The sequence below is a fragment of the Portunus trituberculatus genome, chromosome 12, assembly GCF_017591435.1.
Source record: "Portunus trituberculatus isolate SZX2019 chromosome 12, ASM1759143v1, whole genome shotgun sequence".
Lineage (NCBI taxonomy): Eukaryota > Metazoa > Arthropoda > Malacostraca > Decapoda > Portunidae > Portunus > Portunus trituberculatus.
Genome location: NC_059266.1, coordinates 740,539 through 760,538, shown reverse-complemented (window position 1 = coordinate 760,538; position 20,000 = coordinate 740,539). Strand labels below are relative to the sequence as shown.

Genomic DNA, 20,000 nt, shown 5'->3' with positions numbered 1-20,000 from the left:
CCCCCCCAAAAAAAAAAGGAACGAATGATTGAGAATACTGGTTAATTCTGGTATTAATGAGGATGGACAGAATAGTGGTGCGATGAATAGTGAATCTTGTGCAGTGAGAGAACGGAAGGTAGGCTATGCTCGTGAATATATGTCAAAAGAAAGGGAAAAATGAGGAAATGCATATTATTTTGTGAAGAGTGAAAACAAAACAGTCGATGCTGAAAATGGAAAATATCAATAAACAAGTTAATCAATAAATAAGTAAATTGATAAATAAATAAGTCAGAACACGCACGCATGCAGAGAGAGAGAGAGAGAGAGAGAGAGAGAGAGAGAGAGAGAGAGAGAGAGAGAGAGAGAGAGAGAGAGAGAGAGAGAGAGAATGTGTGTGGGCGCTTGTGTACATGTGTATGTGAAGGGCGGTAGCACACGCACAAAAACCAACCCTGTTACTTTCTGGTCATTACGCAGTTAGTACTTGTAGGTCGTTGGCTTCGTAGTGATGGATGTGACGTAGTTAATAAATGCAGCCAGCGTACAAAGAACTCTTGTCCTATTAGAACCAAGGCCGCGATCAAGGACATTGTAATAGGGAACTTACTTTTTAATCAACAACAACAACAACATTTTCTCCACTTGACTCTCACCTCAACTATTTTCTAAGACCACAGAGACGATTATTCCCTTTTCTCAATATTGTTTCCCCTTCCATTAGTGTACAAGGCATGTTAATCTGTCACTACAACTGTAAAAAACGCCCTTGAAAAAAAAAAAAAAAAAAACTGGTTTACTTCAACTAGACTAGAGCTTTGGAAATAGTTGTGTGGCGCAGAGGTGTTTCAGAATACGCGTCCAGCAGATTCTGTCATGTTTATACTGTCTTGTCAGTGGTCACTAAACTGTTGATGTTCTTTGCTTTGCAGCGGCGGCTTGTCTAACCTGCTGTACTACTGTGCCCTGCCCGCCTCCAACCCCCCCAAGGCCACTGAGCCCTCCGAGGTGCTGCTCAGGATCTACGGACAGGTGAGAGAGAGAGAGAGAGAGAGAGAGAGAGAGAGAGGGGGGAGGCATGAGAAGCCTGGGACTGGAGGGGGCGAGGTAGTGAGGGATTGACGGGAAGGTGGGTGTGGATGGCAGAGATGCAGGCCAGCCGGACTACGTCAGAGGCAACCAAGGATTTTAGGGAGGATATACACAGGTTCAATGAGAGGGCTGGAGGAATTGATTAGGGAGTGGAGCCCGTAACAGATGGCGCGCGGATCGCAGGTAGCAAGGGGGTGAGGGATGCGGTGGTCTATTAGTGGGGAAGGACGAGCGCCGTTACAAGATTCAAACCAAGGAATATGCAAGGAGGAAGTTGTGGTGTGAGTTAAAGTTTGGAGGACAGCGACGGTGCTGCCATGTGTTAGAACGAATACTTTCATAGAAAACATTTTCAAGAGTAACTTATGAAGATTTTTCCCATGTTTCCCCCACCCCTATTTTTTCCTGCATTCTCTCGTGATTATGAACTTATAAGGCAAATAAGATATTATATATATATATATATATATATATATATATATATATATATATATATATATATATATATATATATATATATATATATATATATATATATATATATATATATATATATATATATATATATATATATATATATATATATATATATATATATATATATATATCGTTAGCGACGCTGAGTAGGATAGGAAGCGTTGGCAGCGCTGGCACATTGGTATCACTGTGTGTGTTGTGGCTGGTGGGCCCTGTGAGGTGCCTGTGGTGACAGCTGCAGAAGTCTTTGGCTATCGTAAGTAGTATATTGTTGTGACTCATCATTTCATGGTACTGTCATGTCATAACCTAACGTTGGTAACCTCCAGGACAACATATCAATGAACTAACACCTATACAAATAATTAAAACCCCAATAATTTGTGCCTTCAGTACGTAAACAAAGCAATCCCCTGATTCGCCGCCTCTCTCAGTCATCATCGGCTTTATCTCTCACTCATTACAGGCCACACAGGTGACAAAGTGGAGTCATAGGCTTAATCTCTTTCATCCGTTGTTGAAATATATCTGCAATTACCTGATTTGTGTTAGAAGGCCCAATGAAGGGAAGCAAGCCGTGACGTGAAGTCATGAGCCGCCATGTTGTGACGTCATCAACGGCTCCTGCCCAAATGCTCTGCCAGTCACAGCTTGTCGACGTTCACTACCATTTTTATTTGTCTCAGTTCATTAATTTCGAATCACAATTACCTTTTTTTCTAACGAAAGTTTGTTGTGTTTTACATGTCCTCCATGCTTGGATTGAGTAAAGTGCGATTATTTAGTGTGTTTTTATGACTTAAATGAGAGGGCGATATTACGTTAAAACTTTTAACTCAGCTATGAATGATTTTTTATTTGAGGTTGTAGCGATGTGTTTGTGTTTTCAAAGAATACTTTATGATGAAAAAGTGTGAAAGGCTCCTGGTAAGTTAACTATGTTGACTTTAATAGTGATTTGTTGCCATGTTAATATTGTAAGAAACGTAATTTTTTTAAATATTTATTTTTCTAATTCAGCGTGTTGCCAGGTTTTGATATATCGAAATTATAGCTATAATATCTAAAGAACGTTATTGACGCTGTTCGATGAAATTGGTGGGCTTTAGAATTGTTTTTAAGTATGTCGAAGTTCCAACATTTTATTTAATATGTTTTCAAAAATATTTTTACTATTCCTCATTCTAGCAATATTTTTACAATGTAGGTATTAGTTTCGCGTGGTAACAAGTCAGAATTTTTATAGCATTCGTATCCAGCTGCCTTTTTGGGAATTTCATTTTCAAAATGATTTATGTAACGTGACGTCATCAGGGGGGAGCCTACTCAGACTGACACCCCACTTCTGACCTGATTGTGTGTGTGTGTGTGTGTGTGTGTGTGTGTGTGTGTGTGTTTCGTTATATACTCAAGGAATATCCTCAGTTTGCTCCCAGGGCTGTAGGATGTTTATGCAATAAGGTGTGCAATATCTGTAATTATTTATTTAAGTACTTGTATTCTTGTTATATAAACTGCCTATTTATATATTTTTGATGCTTTAACCTTAAGTCTTTGCCCAGAGGATGGGTGGCAAGGTCCATCCTCCTCCTTTGTTGTATTTCATTAATAATGCAATAATAAATGTATCAATCACACAATCAATCCATGGGAAAACCTACTGCTGGACCCAGACTGACACCCTGCTCTCAGCTTGATTGTGTGAAGATTGCCTGTGTGTGTGTGTGTGTGTGTGTGTGTGTGTGTGTGTGTGTGTGTGAACACACATATGTAAATACATATGTATATACATTCTTATAGAGAGAAACAACTGAAGGCATGTGAACACACACACACACACACACACACACACATATGATCACAAGCAAACAAACACATGAGCTCTGAGCTCGGTCTGCATTGGGGAAGGCTGGCTAGGAGACCAGTAGACGACTGTGGTGCTCTCAAGCAAACAAACACAAAAGAATAAAATTGCTCTCTCTCTCTCTCTCTCTCTCTCTCTCTCTCTCTCTCTCTCTCTCTCTCTCTCTCTCTCTTACTTATAATGTTGTTGATTGTTGTATATCACAGAATTGAAGTTGGACTAAACTAAATCATTGTCATGTTCTGATGCCTTGTAGATATTACCTAGAAAACCAGCCACTGAAAGAAGGAAACTAGGATAAACAAACAGTTTTTCACCACAGGAGCCATGCACATGATTATATTTTACTATCAGCTGTCCAGATACAAGTGTCACAGGTATGTTTTGGTGTGTTGAAGACCTAAGTGAGGCAGAATGGTGGTGATAGCATTCTCCACTTTACACTATGATTCTTACCATGAATCTTGCTATTGCCTTCTATGCCTGTCTCATTTCCCTAGTCACCCTAACTTAGCCTAACCTAACCTTCCTTGCTCTCAGGTTCACGGAGAGGATGCGCTGGAGTCTGTGTTGGCAGAGAGTGTAATCTTTGCCTTGCTGTCAGAGCGTCGCCTTGGTCCCCGCCTGTATGGAGTGTTTCCCGGCGGCAGGCTGGAGCAATTTATTCCAGTGAGTCAGCAAGAGAGGCAGGGAGAGGGAGTGTGTGTGTGTGTGTAATTCACTGTTTGATCTGCTGCAGTCTCTGACGAGACAGCCAGACGTTACCTTACGGAACGAGCTCAGAGCTCATTGTTTCCGATCTTCGGATAGGCCTGAGACCAGGCACACACCACACACCGGGACAACAAGGTCACAACTCCTCGATTTACATCCCGTACCTACTCACTGCTAGGTGAACAGGGCTACACGTGAGGAGACACACCCAAATATCTCCACCCGGCCGGGGAATCGAACCCCGGTCATCTGGCTTGTGAAGCCAGCGCTCTAACCACTGAGCTACCGGGCCGTGTGTGTGTGTGTGTGTGTGTGTGTGTGTGGCAGAATTGGGGGCAGTTTTATTGGAAATATGAATGTGAGTGTATGAAGGTAATTTGTTAGTGGATGTGTGAGTGAATGAGTGGAAGGTAAGTTTGTTGGTGGAGAGAGAGAGAGAGAGAGAGAGAGAGAGAGAGAGAGAGAGAGTAATAACCTAATGTCTTCCTTAAAAAAGTTAGTAAATGGATGAGCAAATGGTTGAACAAGTGAGTGAATTAAGAGAAAACAAAATGATATGAGAGACGGAGAGAAAGAATCCAACCTAATTTAACTGACGTAATCTCATTGAACTCTATCCTCTCACAATGCAGGCCCGCCCACTCTTCACACGGGAGTTGGCAGACCCAGACCTCTCGGCTATCATTGCCACCAAGATGGCCAACATTCATGCCCTCAATGTGCCCATCAGCAAGGAGCCCTGCTGGATCTGGAATACCATGGAGAGGTGAGCCAGAAGTATATATTGTGCACATCCTTGCTTGACATTTGATTAGCATAGGTTAGGAGATTACTTATGTTATGGAGGGTCATGCTGTGGCAGTAGATGGTGATGCGCCCTTTAGCTGCAGTGTTAGGTTTGTGCTGTGTGCTGTTTGTGATGTCTCAGTTTACCTACAGAATGTTCAGAGGAATCCAAGAGCAACACTCTACTGAGTAGCACCTCTCAGCTCTTCCCTCTATCCTTGTGCTTGCCTCAGGTGGCTACGAACCAGCCAGGGGTTCCTGAGCCAGAAGCCGCAGCTCAGCATGGAGGAGGACGGCAGCTTGGTGGAACGCCTGCAGAAGATTGACTATCGTGGTGAGATGGAATTCCTGAGGCAGGTGGTGGCCAAGGTGCAGTCCCCAGTTGTGTTTGCCCACAACGATATGCAGGAGGGCAACATTCTCCTGAAGACTGGACCCAAGCCAGCCACAGGAAATGACCGCATTGCTCTCATTGATTTTGAGTATTGTTCCTACAACTACCGTGGCTTTGACCTGGCCAACCACTTCTGTGAGTGGGTGTATGAGTACAAGCTTCCTGTGCACCCATACTTCACTGTGGACTGCGACAACTACCCCAGTAGGCAGAAGCAGGTGGGTTGGTGATAAGACAAGTGTGCCAACCACTGTACCACTGGGTATTGTCATCAAGAACATTGTGTGTGTATGTGTGTGTGTGTATGTCTGTGTCTGCAGTGGTTTGTTAACTAATTGTGTCCCGCAGGTTAACTTTATCCGCACCTACCTGGATACCTACGAGAGGACCAGGCGAGGCAAGCCGGCCGTAGCACAGGCTCAGGCAGCATCCATGGGTAATGGTGTCGAGGAGCCCATTGCCTCCATGTGAGTGTCCCATGTATTTGTACACCATCATTCACTCATACTCATAATGTCCTGCTTTGATAGGCCTATCTCAGTATTGGATCTTGTTTTAATTGTTTATTGTTTACAGATTGCATTTTGCTGAGCTGTTGCTTTTTTTTAGAAAACTGTAGTGTTGTATATTCTTATCTCTTCTTGTGTGTGTGTGTGTGTGTGTGTGTGTGTAAGAAGAAGTAAGAAGTTAAGTAAATAAGTTTGTATAAAAAGAAATAACTATTAATGAAATTGCTATATCTACTACCACTCCCATCCTCACAACTACAACCACTATTACTACCACTACAACACCACAACCTTCACCACCACCACCACTAACTTTCCCGCCCCACAGGCACCACAATGGGAGCTCCGAGGTACCTGCATTACACTCTCCACCCAGCCACCCTGCAGAAGAGACACTGCTGCAGGAGGTGGCGGCCTTCACACCTGCCTCACACCTGTTCTGGGCACTGTGGTCCATCGTGCAGAGCCAGGTGTCCACCATTCCCTTCGGATACATGGTGAGAGGCTGACCTACTGAGGGGAAAGAAAGGGATGGGAAGTTTTTTTTATTTTTTTTATACAGTGAAAGAAAACAATACACCGGGAACCTCTTTTTATTATAGTTTCCACAGTGAAATAAAACAATGGGACAAGGAACCTCTTTTCTCTCATTATTTCTATGGTGAAGCAAAACAAAGGGACTGGGAACTTTTTATTATTATTTCCAGTGCCAAAACAAAATCCATGTCTTACTCTATCCATCATTCCATTCATTACATGGTAAAAAACTAAGCTGCTCTTAAAGGAAGGGAATGGAGGGACTAGGAAAATAACACCTCTACCTCCCTAACCATTCCTTGCCTCTCAGGAACACACCCTAATATCCCTGACCATTTCCCATCATTCAGAAATACATTTTGATATCCTTACCTTCTTTTTGTTCCTTAGAAATACACCCTTATTTCCCCGACCATTTCCCACTCCTCAGAAATACATCCTGATATCATTAACCCCTTCAATACTGGGACACATTTTTAACTTGAGATTTGTGTACGATTAGACCATTTTATTGATATTAGGAAGGATCTATGGAGGTCAGAAGATTAATGGCCACAGTCTTCACATTTTAATCCCCCATATAAATTTCTGAAGTTATGTGAAATCACTAAATAGTAAGCAGAATGAATATGGAAATGTGTCATGGTACTGAAGGTGTCAACTCCTTTCTGTCCTTCAGGAATATGCAGTGACCCGAATGGAGCACTACTTCAAGGACAAGGCAAAGCTGCGTCTGGACCAGCTGACCAAACGCAAGTCTGACGCCATCACAGAGGAGGGCTAGTGTGGACAACACCTCACAGGAACACCCAGAAAGAGCTACAACTGAGGACGCTTGGTGCCTTAGAACTATGCTGGGTTAGGCTGTGTTTTTCTCTATTCAAATGGGAGGGAAGAGGGACCATGGTGCTAATGTTAACTCTGTGTGTGAGTGGGAGGGTCTCTATGAGTGGTGGATGTGCTTCTTCCAGCTGTCTGTCAGCTGTCTATCAATAACTGACACGACAGCTGGTTTTTATCTTCCTCTAGTGGTGGTGTCATTGCAATCAGTTCATCGTAACTCTTGAGGGATGCAGTGATGTGTGTTGCTCTGAGGTGGTGAGTCTTTTCAGTGGCACCTCACACACATTGCTTTACTGAGCACATCGTTCACAAAGACACAATTCCTTCTGATGGTTTGTGTCTTTGGAGTAAATTTATGAATGAACTTCCCATATGTTTATTCTTTGTTTTTGTCTATTTATTTATTGTTTTTTCTTAGCTTGATAGAATGATGGGAAGGTTTAGACCATTCAGTAGTTGCTGTGACTGTGTCTGTGTATGATATCAGTGTATGAACAGCCTGTGATCATAGAAATGTTATAGTGTGACAACATTCTCAAGTTGAAACAAATTCTTGAGTGTCTGGTAGGAAATCTGTGATTGGGCATTAACTATGTTCACATTTCCTCTTCTTCTTCCTCCTTTTTTTCTAAACCAGAGATACAGTGTTACATTTTACCTTTATTTTAAACTAGTATAGTTATTAGTTTTAAAGCCAAACTGTGGGGATAGATATTTTAAGAGGGAGAGGTAGGGAAGGGGAGAAAATGTAGGAGTGTATACATATATGTGTGTGGGCTGTGACAACTCTCCTACACTGTGATGGCTGGCACCTCTCCGTCCCTCATGTTTGTAAATACCTCAGAATGTCCCTCATCATCCACCAGTTCACTCATATATGCCACAGGGGGGACGGCGGGGGCTGGCCCACTCATTATGTCCTCCACCTGGTGTCTCCACAGAGCTTGCAAGTTATAACTGGAGATAACATTAGGGTTTTCTGTTCATGATGGGCTGCTTGTGTGCTGCAGTGCCATGGCTTAAGGTTATAAGCACAATGCCACCTTTATCACTTAACATTCACACTTTCATGGTCAGGAGTGTGTTGGTATTCTACATCCACATTGTGTTTGCTGTTTCCCTGATGTCCAACAAATGTTTAGTACCCCAGAGGATTTCATATACAGGGAGAATACTAATGCATCAGTGAATGTGGAATGTTGACAAGTTTCGGTCCATGAGTGTACAAGCCAGTGTTACATCACATCCACATCAACACTTATCAAGAGTTCAAAAAAGGAAATACAGACTTGCTGGCAGTCTTGAGAAACGTTCCTCACTCGTATCAAGGTTATTTAAAAGTCATTTGGTGAAGCTTCCTATGAACACTATACATCTGGGGTCAAAGTTAAGGTTGTCACTGAATGACCAAGACACTCATGTATCTTTTGAGTGTCTCATGGAAACATTGCAAAATTTATCAGAAAGCTGGATGAACTGGCTGTTGAGGCTGTCACAGGGTACTGAAGCCTGACAGGACACTGAAGCTAAGGCCATGTTCAGAAATGTTTTGCTCTCTCACCACTACTATTTTCAAGGGCCATAGAGATAATTGGCCAGGTTCTCAAGGGAGTTTCTTATGTTACTGCTGCAGAAATCTAGAACCTTGAAAACATCCTTAAAAATCTGTGTCACTTGAAGTATAGCCTTGTGAATATAGTGGTGTAATGCATAAGTGTTTGAGAATATGGTGCAAGTCTGGTATGTTACCAGGAGTGATGACCAGGGCCTCAGTGAACTGTCAGCCTTGTCTGCCCTGAGGTGCTGTGCACTGCAGTGCTGCATCACAAGGCTGCCAGAATTGGTCAAAATTTCTCAAGCATTATATGGGAGTTATGAATCACTCATTGTCTTTGATCACAGAAAGTATATACAGTGAAGTGGATTAAATAGTTAGGTCTTTAATTTATGTGGAGTTACTGGGTATTATACAGACAGTAAGACCGTTTTGTATCCAGTATTTTATATGACCATTTCTCTTATTTGGTAAAGAAAACGAAAGTTCCTTTCATGACAGAATAATGATGTGTTTTATGTAATGACCTTGAAGAAAATTAAAGAAAAAAAAATATATTTGAAAGGATTGTAAAAATCTTGAAAATTTACGAAAGAAAAAGGAGAAAAAATGAATATATGAAAATCTACAAACAAGATGCAAAATGTCATATCAAAAAGAGCATTATTCTCTGAAAAAGAGAAACAAAAGAAATATGCTGTGTTTGTTGGCACTAAGATGTACACCATACAAAAAAAATGTAAAGAAAAAGAGAGTACCAATATCAGTGTCTCCTGCAGCCACACTATGGAAAAAGGCTGGGCACAGAATGCAGGATGGCCTGGTATTAAAGAAAGTGCAGCTTTCAACTGACAAATACAGTATTTCATAAAGAAAAAAAAAGAAAAAAAAAAACATTCAAAGTTTCCCACACAAGTTTTGACAAGTTGTGTGAGCAGCAGTGTGACGGTGGGAGCAACATTCCTGGTGCATTTAGTTCAGCGTCACCCACAGTGAGCACTGAGAAGGTGGCTTCTATTCTCCAATGTGTCGCTGGCTTGACTACTTTTAGCTGGTTCTAATGAAGTTGCATATTTACAGTCTTTAAGCTTTATAATTTTGCTATTAGTTACACAGGCTTTAGTAGAAGGTGGTGTTGTTTATGGTATTTTTGTGATTTTATAGTAACACACTGTATATTTCAAGAATATTTTCATGAATCTAGTGACAGCGTAACAATAACTCTGCACTGTCAGTGGGAAGAAACACGATGAGCACCATCTGTGATGTGTGAGAACAGTGATGGTGAGGGAACACAGCATTTCAGAATATGAGCAAATGCTTCCTTTATCTTGGTGACTTGTGTAGTGGTGAGTGTCTGTCATACACTCCGTAGCATCCACTAGACTCACCCCAGGTTACCAATCAAAATAGGAATGTGGGAATGTGGCTTATTTGAAGTATACAAGATGAAGGAGTAAGGGAGTCTGGGTATGAGATGGGGAAGATGATAGGGAGTGAGACAAGGAAGTGACAGAGGAGGAGGCAAGAAGTGATAGGAGGGACTGTAGTGGCAGTTGCTTAGTGTGTGGAGGGAAAGGAAGGGACACAAGTGTGATGACTGGCATGGTGAGGACTGGGAAAACCGTCAGTCATCCAGTCATAATGTAAATATAAGTAACATAAATTAATGATGAGTTATGTTCTTTTAAATATCTTTATAAAATGAAAATTTATAAAGTGAATTTTTGAAATGTTTCTAGTAAATACGCTTTTTAACATTCTTTAATGTAGTCCTCTTAGACTTTCAATTAATTGAAAATTCAGCTTTGTAAATTGAGGCAAAGACAAACTTACTTCACTAGTTGGAAAAATTTTAAATTGGATGTTTGTAAACTGCATTTTTCCTATAAAATGTTTTGCTGCCTTCATGACTGTCACAGAGGTGGACAGCCTTGCTCTATCTTCCATGTCACTGGGCAAGTTGTGAAGTAACAATGAGTCTGGTGGGATGGTGCAACAAGCTGTGAGTGGACATGAGTTTGTAAGTCAGTCTTTACTTGGCACTTGTGACAACACTGCGGCACAGTTTGGGAGTTTGGATCCTGCAAGACAGGAATGCAGGGCTGCCTAGTGAAGTATGGTGGTGACACACAACCACTGCAGCCTGTGATGTGCTGGCTAGTGATGTAGGCACACTTGTGTCCCCCTCTCCTCTCAGTGATATTACTACTTTAAGTCCCTCAAACATTGCAACTGTTACTGATTGATGCTCTTACTTGCTGATTGGCTAATTGTTCTTTGTTTTATAACGTGTGACAGACTGACCATCTTGTCCATTGACGAACAAAATAGAAGGGACTCATGTATCCAGTCACATGACAGTTTATCCAGTGCTGCTGATGGTGGGGGCCATGTGTCACTGCTGTGGTGTGAATCGACTGGTGTATCTTCCTCTCAGATCTCTAAGGGGTGTGGAACATAACAGCTGCATTCATGTGATATAGTAGTACTGTATGTATATAGGTATATATATTTTTTCCATTACTCATTATTATATACATGTTAATACATATTCCATTTTTAACATAGTGCCTCATTATCAGACATTTTGAATTGCGATATATATTTCTTACCATTTGGTTTAGTCTATGTTATATAATTTTTGGTGAATGTGCAATAGTGTTGTTTGGATTCTCTGACTGGGTTTCCATTTTGCATTCGAGGAGAAATAATTTTACGTAGAATCCTGAGTTGCTCATAGGCGTATCTGAGGCAACCACAACCGTTCATATTGTTGTGCCTTTATTTGGGGTTTGTACTGGTCTACTTTCGTGGTTTCATTTGTCATGTTAGAATGTCAGTGTAAGTTATACTGGAGTGGATTAGTGGAAATAATTAGTGTGTGTGTGTGTGTGTGTGTGTGTGTGTGTGTGCAAGCTAGTCGTGCAGCAGCCAGCTCTTTCAAAACCAACATGACATTTTCTTGGGTTGCATAAGTCCAGAGTTGTCATCTTGAACATTCTGTGCCAAAAGATGTGTCTGCCTTCACTGTGAGAGAGTTCCTTAAGGCAAAGTTGTGCTTTGGCATTATTATTAAAGTAACCTTAAATTTGTGCTCATAGTTAGACTGTTTTAGAAGGTTGCTACTTGATGTGGTTATATACACTAGTTATTCAGGTTTTTACAGGGAAAAGTAATGGATAGTTATTTAGATCAGGAATCCACTGACCAGAATAATGAAAAATCTAATGAAAACTATGGAAAAAAAAAAGATAATAAAGGTTGATGAATTACTACCAGGAACTAAAAAAAAATGTAAACATTCCAATAAAAAAAAAAAAAAAAAATATATATATATATATATATATATATATATATATATATATATATATATATATATATATATATATATATATAAGAATATCAGTATATATATTTTTTTATTTATCTTAATGTCATCATGAATTGTGTCTACCACTTTATTATGTACCATTTTTATATTTAATGATTTTTACACATGAAATTTACAATTGAAGTGATCGTCTCTCCTGTTTTTTTTTTTTTTTTTTTTTTTACTTTCATCTTTTTTACCGTTGTTTTCTGCCTCTCTTTCTCTTTTTTTCCTTTTTTGCACAAACAAGGTACATACCTGAATGAATGGATAATTCACATGTCTGACAAGGACATGATTGAAAGAAAAATGAATGTTTGACAATAAATATGATTGTTAGTAAAGTAAATGTCATAAGATGTGACAGATGATGAAGACAATGTTGGCAGAGTTGGAGACAATGAATTGAAGATGTCACAAGGAAAATTGGCTGGAATTGGTTGGAACTGAAATATTTAACAACATTTGAATAAATAACGTATGGAAGGAAAATTGAGGATGTGACGAAAGATAATTGCATCCAAAAAAATTTATAGGATTTGAACTGATCTAGAGCATCAGAAGTATGAATGTAAAACAAAGTTGAAGGGATGTGAATGAAAGAACTGAAGATATCAAAGAATTAATGACCAGTGAAGATAATGAAAAACTCCTGATAGAAAAACATCAAAGAAGAAAAAAGAAAAATATATAATGTACTGATGAATAATGATTTGTGATATATGAATAAGATGAAAGATAATTAATCAACAAAACTGAAAAGTTAATAAAATACTGAATAAAATAAGAAATAAAAAGGAAGTTAATTTTGGGATGAATGGCTGATGAACACTGGACACGAGGGAGACAGTTGAAGGACACAGTAATTCAACAATTCACTTGGTGGTTAGCAAGACGGCAAGTGAAAGAAAGATTTGAGGTTCACTCCAGTACATGTTGCTTTGGTGAGAAGTTTCCCACAGCAATGTACTGAAGAGGTCGGCGGGTCAAGTCAGTCACGTTAGTGTGTCTCAGCTAATTTGGCAAATAAACTACACCCTTTCATCATACTCTGATCTTCTCATTGGCTATATGGTAAAAATGACTAAGTTGACAGTAAAATCGTGCTGTTTTATCCTGTTTCTGGCATGGAAGGAGGAACCAATCTGCCAATTTAACCTGAGCAGACTCAAAGTGGTACAGAGATGAAGGAAGGGTGGGACAATCTGTCATGCTAACTCGGAGGGACTCGGATATAGAGGAGTGGAAGGAGGAGTGAATGCAGCAAGTAAAGTTGAACAGACGCACTCATTGGGGAGTGTGTGGAGTGTGCCGTGGGATCAACACATGTAAATATTAGCGCATCAGTCAGTCAGTCGGTAAGCTAGGAAACACTCTCACCTCCATGTTGTGAGAAGTAGCCTTTTTTCTGCTTTTTATTGACATTGGAAGATTGTAACAGTCGCCTAGAGAGACTCAGCACAGGAACAGCTCAAAATTTTGGTTCCTTAAAAACATGATGGTTTCCTTAGCTTTTTGTAGCCTGCTTGGGGTGCCAGAAATTGTTGATCTAATGCATGAAGAAGTCTTGTGAGTACTGTAGTTCCCTTTATCTTTTGTACTCAATTAGGGCACTAAGAAGTAATCCAGCAGAATTAGTGTTTTATGAACACTGATTCACTTAGCTTCTTATATTTTGCTGGGGGTGCTAAACATTTAATTTACCATAAAAATGGTTCCTTCAGGATGGATTCCTCAAGTCTTTTAATACTCTGCCAGGAACTTTACATAGAGATTAATATCAAAATGTTCAACAATTCTTTTATCAGTGAGTTACACACATGTGCTATAAAGGTGAAACATCAACAAACTATTTCAAGCGTGAATTAATTAATTATCAAAACACCACTGTCATCATTAAAAATAAGTATTGATAGAAAGGTAAAAAAAAAACAGCCCAGCACTGAAAATTTCCACTATGTCCTGACTGATAGTGAACAGAGTGACTTGGGAGCTGACAGGGAACAGTGACAAGTGACTCAAGTGTGACAGGAGATACAGTGACTTAGGGGCTGGCAGAAAACACAGGAAACAGTGACTTTGGGACATAGTGAACAGTGACTTGGGAACTGGCAGGGAACAATGACTTGAGGGCTGACAGGGAACACAGGAACAGTGAGTTGGAGCTGCAGTGTTCTGTGCCGCGCCTCTCTGGGTGAACCACAGCAAAGCGTCTGTTTGTGATACTGTTCGATTTCTCATGGAACTTGAAGTAAATAAATCATTGCCATGTATCTTTGTTTCCTTCCTGGCTAAATCACTTAAGGCCACAGTTTCCTTCAGGGGGGAGTTGATGTAATATTCTGCTTTTTTTCAGTACAACATGTGCATGGCAGGGAGACGGTGAAAGATCATAAGCTTAAAGGAACATCAAAGCTGGATATAGTTTGGCAAGCAACCAAGGGAGAATATTAAACAAGGTGGTGATAGTTATTATGAAGATGCTGCTGATGACAATGAAGATAATAAAGATGATGATAATGATGAAAATGATTACTTATAGCCATTTCATCAAGTTAGAAGAGACTGCAACATTCAAAAGAACAAATAACGTTATGGTACAAGCTAAACCAGTATAACCAGTTGATGCATATTTATTTACTCTATATCAAATAATACACCAACTGACTCCAGGCAAAACAAACCAAGAATCAACAACAATGCGATACAATAAATAGCTATTGCCGAGGAGACCTGACTAGATAATACTGTGCTTATAATACTACAACTGGCAGACATGGGAAGGTTGTGAAGGGAAAATCAGTATTGAGGAAGACAAATTTGTGGCAGTAAATTGATGTCATAGAATTAAAAGATGAGAAGGAAAAAAAATAGGAGAAAATAAAAACTGAGAGCTAGAAGAGGAGAAAGAGAAGAAGGAGAACGCAAGAGAAGACAAATTTGTAACAGTAAATTTATCATAGAATTGAAAGATGGGAAAGAAAAAAAGGAGAGTAAAAACTGAGGAAAATCAAAACTGGTAACTAGAAGAAGGAGGAAGAATAGGAGGATGAGAAAGAGAAGGAGGAGGCAAGGGAAGACAAATTTATGAAAGTAAAGTGATATTATAAAATGGAAAGATGGGAAGGAAAAAAAAGAGGAACATGAGAAGTGAGACTTAGAAAGAGGAAGAGGAGAAAAGGAAAAAGGACATAGAAGAAATTATCAACTCTATATAGAGAGGAAGACAACTGTTATAAAAAGCTACAGAAGGAAAAATAAGAGAAGAAACAGACTGAGAGTTTTTAGAAGTAGATTTAAAGTTAGTGGAACAGAATTCAATGGAAGCCAACTATTCTGCTAACAATTTCAAACATTGGCACATATATTAGTGTCTTAGATGAAACAGTTCCCGTAGTTAATAGAAGTAGAAAAAAAAAGGGGGAACAAATAGGAAAGAGGAAAAGTTAAAGAGAATAAGAAAAAAATAAAAGAAAAAAATAGATAAGGAAAAACTGGAAAGAGAAAAGGAGAGAGGAAAAAATAGATAAAAGGAAGCAGAACAGAGGAAAAGAGAAACGAAGAAAACAGAAGGAAAAATATAAATAAAGCAGAAAAGAGGAAAAGAGAACAAAGAAAAAAAGACAAAAAAGAGACAAAAGAGAAAGAGAAAACAGGAAGACATAACAAAAAATTACCAGAAAGAGAGAAAAAGAAAAAAAAGAGCAAAAGAGCAAAAGAAAGGCAAGACAAGACAGCAAGAGAGAGGTGACGCCCTAAGACAGTGGCGGAAGGGGCTGATGATGACGATGTGTGTGGTGAGGGTGGCGTCTTCTTGGCAAGGGCGGCCAGGATGAGCAGGGTGGCAGCGGCAGTGAGGCAGGTGGTGGTGAGCAACACTGTGTCCAGCAAGTCAGTGTTGCCAACGGGAATTGATGCCACTGCTCCCTCACTTGTCTGGTGGTGGTGGTGGTGATGGTGATAATGGTGGTGTTATTATAGGTGTTACTTATGTTGTTCTGTTATCATTATTATTATTATTACTGTTGTTTTAACCCTTTCAATAACAGGACATGTTTCCATATTCATTCTGCTTACTATTTGGTGATTTTATACAGCTTCACAAACTTATGTGGGGATTAAAATAGTGAAGACTCTGGCCATTAATCTTCTGAACTCCATAGACCCTTCCTAATGCCAAGAAAATGGTCTAATTACACCCAAAACTCATGATAGAAATGTGTCCTAGTACTGAAGGGGTTAATTGGCATCATACTTATTATTATTACTTATCATTCATTGTTTTTATTATTAATGGCTCTCCTATTGTTATCACGCCTACTAACACTATCCTGGGACTCAAAATTACAATTACTCTTACTATTTGACCCATATTCTCACTATCTCTACATTTCCTCATGCCTGTCACCTGCCTCATCACTATTTTTATCTTTTTCTTTTATGTAGGAGGCAGTATTGGCCAAGGACAACAAAACAGCAGTAACAAGAATAAAAAAACAGGCTCACAGGAGCCAGTCTCAAAAAAGTTGTCATTGCTACCCCTGTCACTCAAAGCCACTTCATTACAAGATCCACACATGTTTTTAATTCCTTCTCACAAGCCACTGGTAGACAAGGCAACACCATGGAAGGCACAACACCTCAGACAAAGTGTGGGCTCTTAGCAGCTCCACCAGCCCCACTAACAGGTCAGTTGGTGGTTGTGGGATGTGCTTGTCACATTGCCACCTCGTGTGATGATGGATTGTAATGAATGGCAAATCTACATCAAGTTTTGCAGAAATTTGATGATTCTCACAATGAAGCAAAAGTAAAGAGAGAAAGAGAGGCTTTAAGATCAGAATAGTGGAGGAGGAACTGTGCCTCCTACCCATCACTTCTGCAGAAATTTGATGATTCTCACAGTGAAGCAAAACTAGAGAGAGAGAGAGGCTTCAAAATCACATTAATGGAGAGGGAACTGTGCCTCCTATCTATCACTACAACCTATCCATCACTACAGCCTCCCATCACTACAACCTACCCATTACTACAGGCTCCCATCACTACAACCTCCTATCACTACAACCTCTACAGTTCCCACAAGTCACTTCAGAACACTCACGCTGAAGGTATGCACAGGCAGCCACTGACACAGCTGGGGGCCGGCTGGGGGACACGGCTCCAGGTGCACGAGGGGGCTGCAGGCATCAGACACCCCTGCATCACAGTGGAGCAGCACAGCGGGGTGAGGGATGTGCACGTGAGCCTCCAGGGATGGCTGGTTCTGTCCGCTCCATGCCCTGTGATGTGGAATGAATATGTTTGCAGGTTAGGGGTCTGAAACATCAAGGCTGGAGGTGAGGAAGGGAAGTTATGGTGTTGAAATGTACTGGGGAAAATAGTTGAGTGTTAGGTGGTGGGTGGCAGTGTGTGGTGGTTGGTGTGTCTGTAGAGATATGGAAAGAATACGTTTGTGGATTAAAGATCTGAAATGCCATTGGAGTCTGGAGGTGAGGGAACAGAAGTTAAGGTACTGAAGTGTACAAAGAAAAGATTAGGGTTCTAAAATGTCATTGAAAGAGAGTTTGGAGGTGAAGGAAGAGAAGTTATGGTGTTGAAGTGTACTAAGAAAAGATTGGGATTCTGAAACATTAAGGGAAGGAAGTCTGGAGGTTAAAGAAGAGAAGTTATGATGTTGAAGTGTACTAAAGAAAAAAAAATAGGGTTCTGAAATGTCATTGAAAGAAAGTTTGGAGATGAAGGAAGAGAAGTTATAGTGTTGAAGTGTACTAAAAAAAAAAAAAATTACAGTTTTGAAATGACAAGGGAAGGAAGTTTGAAGGTGAGGGAAGAGAAGTTATGGTGTTGAAGTGTAAAGAGTGAGTGATGGTGTATGGAAAAGCTTGGTGGTTGGTATAAATGTCTGTGAATGGTTACAAGTGCGAAGTGGAGATGTGGAAGGAATTTTGTAGATTAGGATTCTGAAATATCAAATCTGAAGGTGAGGGAAGAGAAATTATGATGTTCTGAAATGTCATTAGAGTCTGCAGGTGATGGAAGAGAAGTTATGGTGATGAAGTGTACCAGGGGAAGATTAGGCTTCTGAAATGTCATGGGAAGAAAGTTTGGAAGTGAAAGAAGAGAAGTTATGGTGTTAAAATGTACTGGACGAGAATATTTAGGTGTGAGGTGGTGGGTAAAACTGTGTAGTGGTTAGTATAAGTGTCTGTGGATGGTTGCGTGTTAAGTGGAAGGTATTAGCGTTCTGTATGAGTATTATTCAGCTGTGGGTGGTTATTAGTGTTAGATGGGTGGTATCAATGCTTTGTGGATGATATGGCTCTTTAGGTGGAAGATAAGAATGTCAGCTGGAGGATACAAATTCTAAGTGGAAGGATGCAAAACAACAAACAATACTTTCAATACAAAATCACACAAAAAAACTACACAAATAGAAAAAAAAATGTAATGGTGTTTATATATCACGAAAACTGAGGTCTGAGCATCTAACCTGTGATAGCGGAAATGGATGGGGACAGAGATGTTAGCCAGCCAGCGTCCATCAGTCATTTCCTCAACGTGGGTGAAGAAGTAAGCGATGACACGGGGTGACTGGTGTTCTGGTGTCTCCACGTTGATCATCTGTACCAAGCAGTGATGTTAAGTGACAAGACAAGCAGTGATGGTGAGCAGACAAGACTCAAACCAGTTCATAGTGGTGTGAGTGAGGGAGCAATAATCAGACTGAAGAGAGTGAAGAGAAAGGAAAGGAATGAAAGATAGAATTGAAGATACAGAGACATAGAAAAGAATGAGAAATGAAGCAAGCACATAAAAATAATTATATAAGACTAAAATCAGTTTATAATATGGTGCTGTCAGTGAGGGACCAATAATAATCATACTGGGGAAAGTAAAAAGAAAAGAAAAGAAAAGAAAAGAAAGGAAGAAAGTGAGGGAGTAAAAACAACCATAATGAAGAAAGTGAAGAGAGAGACAAGGAAAGTAAAGAAAGGAAGAATATAATGGAAGAGATACATAGTGATAAAAAAAACAATAAAGAAGGAATCAAGCACATGAAACTACAAAACATGATAAAAATGAACAACATATCAAATAACAAAGGAAGAAAACCAGAAAAAAAAAAGACGAAATAGCAAAAAGTAAAGATGGAAAATGGAAGTCTTAGCAACATGTAAAAAACACAAAACATGATAAAAGGAAGCAAGCATGAAAAAAAAAAATAAAAATAATGCAAAGCAAGTCAGAGCTGAATTAGAAAAAGTGAACTGGCAAACCACATGACCACAGCACCACATCACATCACCACATCACTAAATCACCACATAACATCACAACACCACATCACACCTGGGGAACGTAGAAATCAGGTCCCCCCAAGGCGCGGAGGAAGGCCAGCTGGTGGGGGTCAACAAAGGAGCCCGGGGGAAAAGTCTCCTTCAGAAGCACCACACAGGAGTCTAAATCTTCCGGAGATGACAAGAACACGGTCGTCTCCAGGTCTCTGTGGGGTGGGAAAGGAACGTTAGGTACACAAAGGAACATGAAGGAAGAAATAACAAACTCTATGGAAGAAAAGATGGAAAGTAGAGAGGTGGAGAGCATATGATGGAGAGAATAAGAGGAAAAAAAAAGAGATGGAAAGAAGAAGAGGAAAGAAGATGAGGAAAGAAGAAGAGGGAAAAAAGGGATGGAAAGAAGAGAAGAGGAGAGAATAAGAGGGAAGAAAGGGATGGAAAAAAAAGAGGTGGAGAGAATAAAAAGAAAATGAAGAAAATAAGAGAATGGGTGAAAAAGGGAAAAAAGAAAAAGGAAAGATGTTAGGTGCACAAAAGAACATAAAGGAAGAAATAGACTTGTTGAAGAAAGGA

General features: G+C 39.9%; 2 protein-coding genes across 2 annotated transcripts in view; one reads left to right on the top strand and one right to left on the bottom strand.

The window, feature by feature from the left end:
• Positions 1-11,319, top strand: part of LOC123502916 (choline/ethanolamine kinase-like) — a 31,478-nt gene extending 20,159 nt beyond the window's left edge. Inside the window, exons 3-9 of the mRNA XM_045252203.1 lie at positions 915-1,014; positions 3,956-4,084; positions 4,762-4,895; positions 5,149-5,527; positions 5,658-5,776; positions 6,147-6,315; positions 7,035-11,319. Coding sequence (XP_045108138.1) covers positions 915-1,014; positions 3,956-4,084; positions 4,762-4,895; positions 5,149-5,527; positions 5,658-5,776; positions 6,147-6,315; positions 7,035-7,139 — 1,135 coding nt within the window. The 3' untranslated portion in view covers positions 7,140-11,319. The remainder of the gene's footprint in view (positions 1-914; positions 1,015-3,955; positions 4,085-4,761; positions 4,896-5,148; positions 5,528-5,657; positions 5,777-6,146; positions 6,316-7,034) is intronic.
• Positions 11,320-14,743: 3,424 nt separating this feature from the next.
• The window catches only part of LOC123502914 (phosphatidylinositol-glycan biosynthesis class X protein-like), a 6,379-nt gene continuing 1,122 nt past the window's right edge, over positions 14,744-20,000 (bottom strand). The window contains exons 2-5 of the mRNA XM_045252202.1: positions 19,480-19,633; positions 18,620-18,750; positions 17,231-17,408; positions 14,744-16,062 (exon numbers count right to left, since the gene is read on the bottom strand). Coding sequence (XP_045108137.1) covers positions 15,502-16,062; positions 17,231-17,408; positions 18,620-18,750; positions 19,480-19,633 — 1,024 coding nt within the window. The 3' untranslated portion in view covers positions 14,744-15,501. The remainder of the gene's footprint in view (positions 16,063-17,230; positions 17,409-18,619; positions 18,751-19,479; positions 19,634-20,000) is intronic.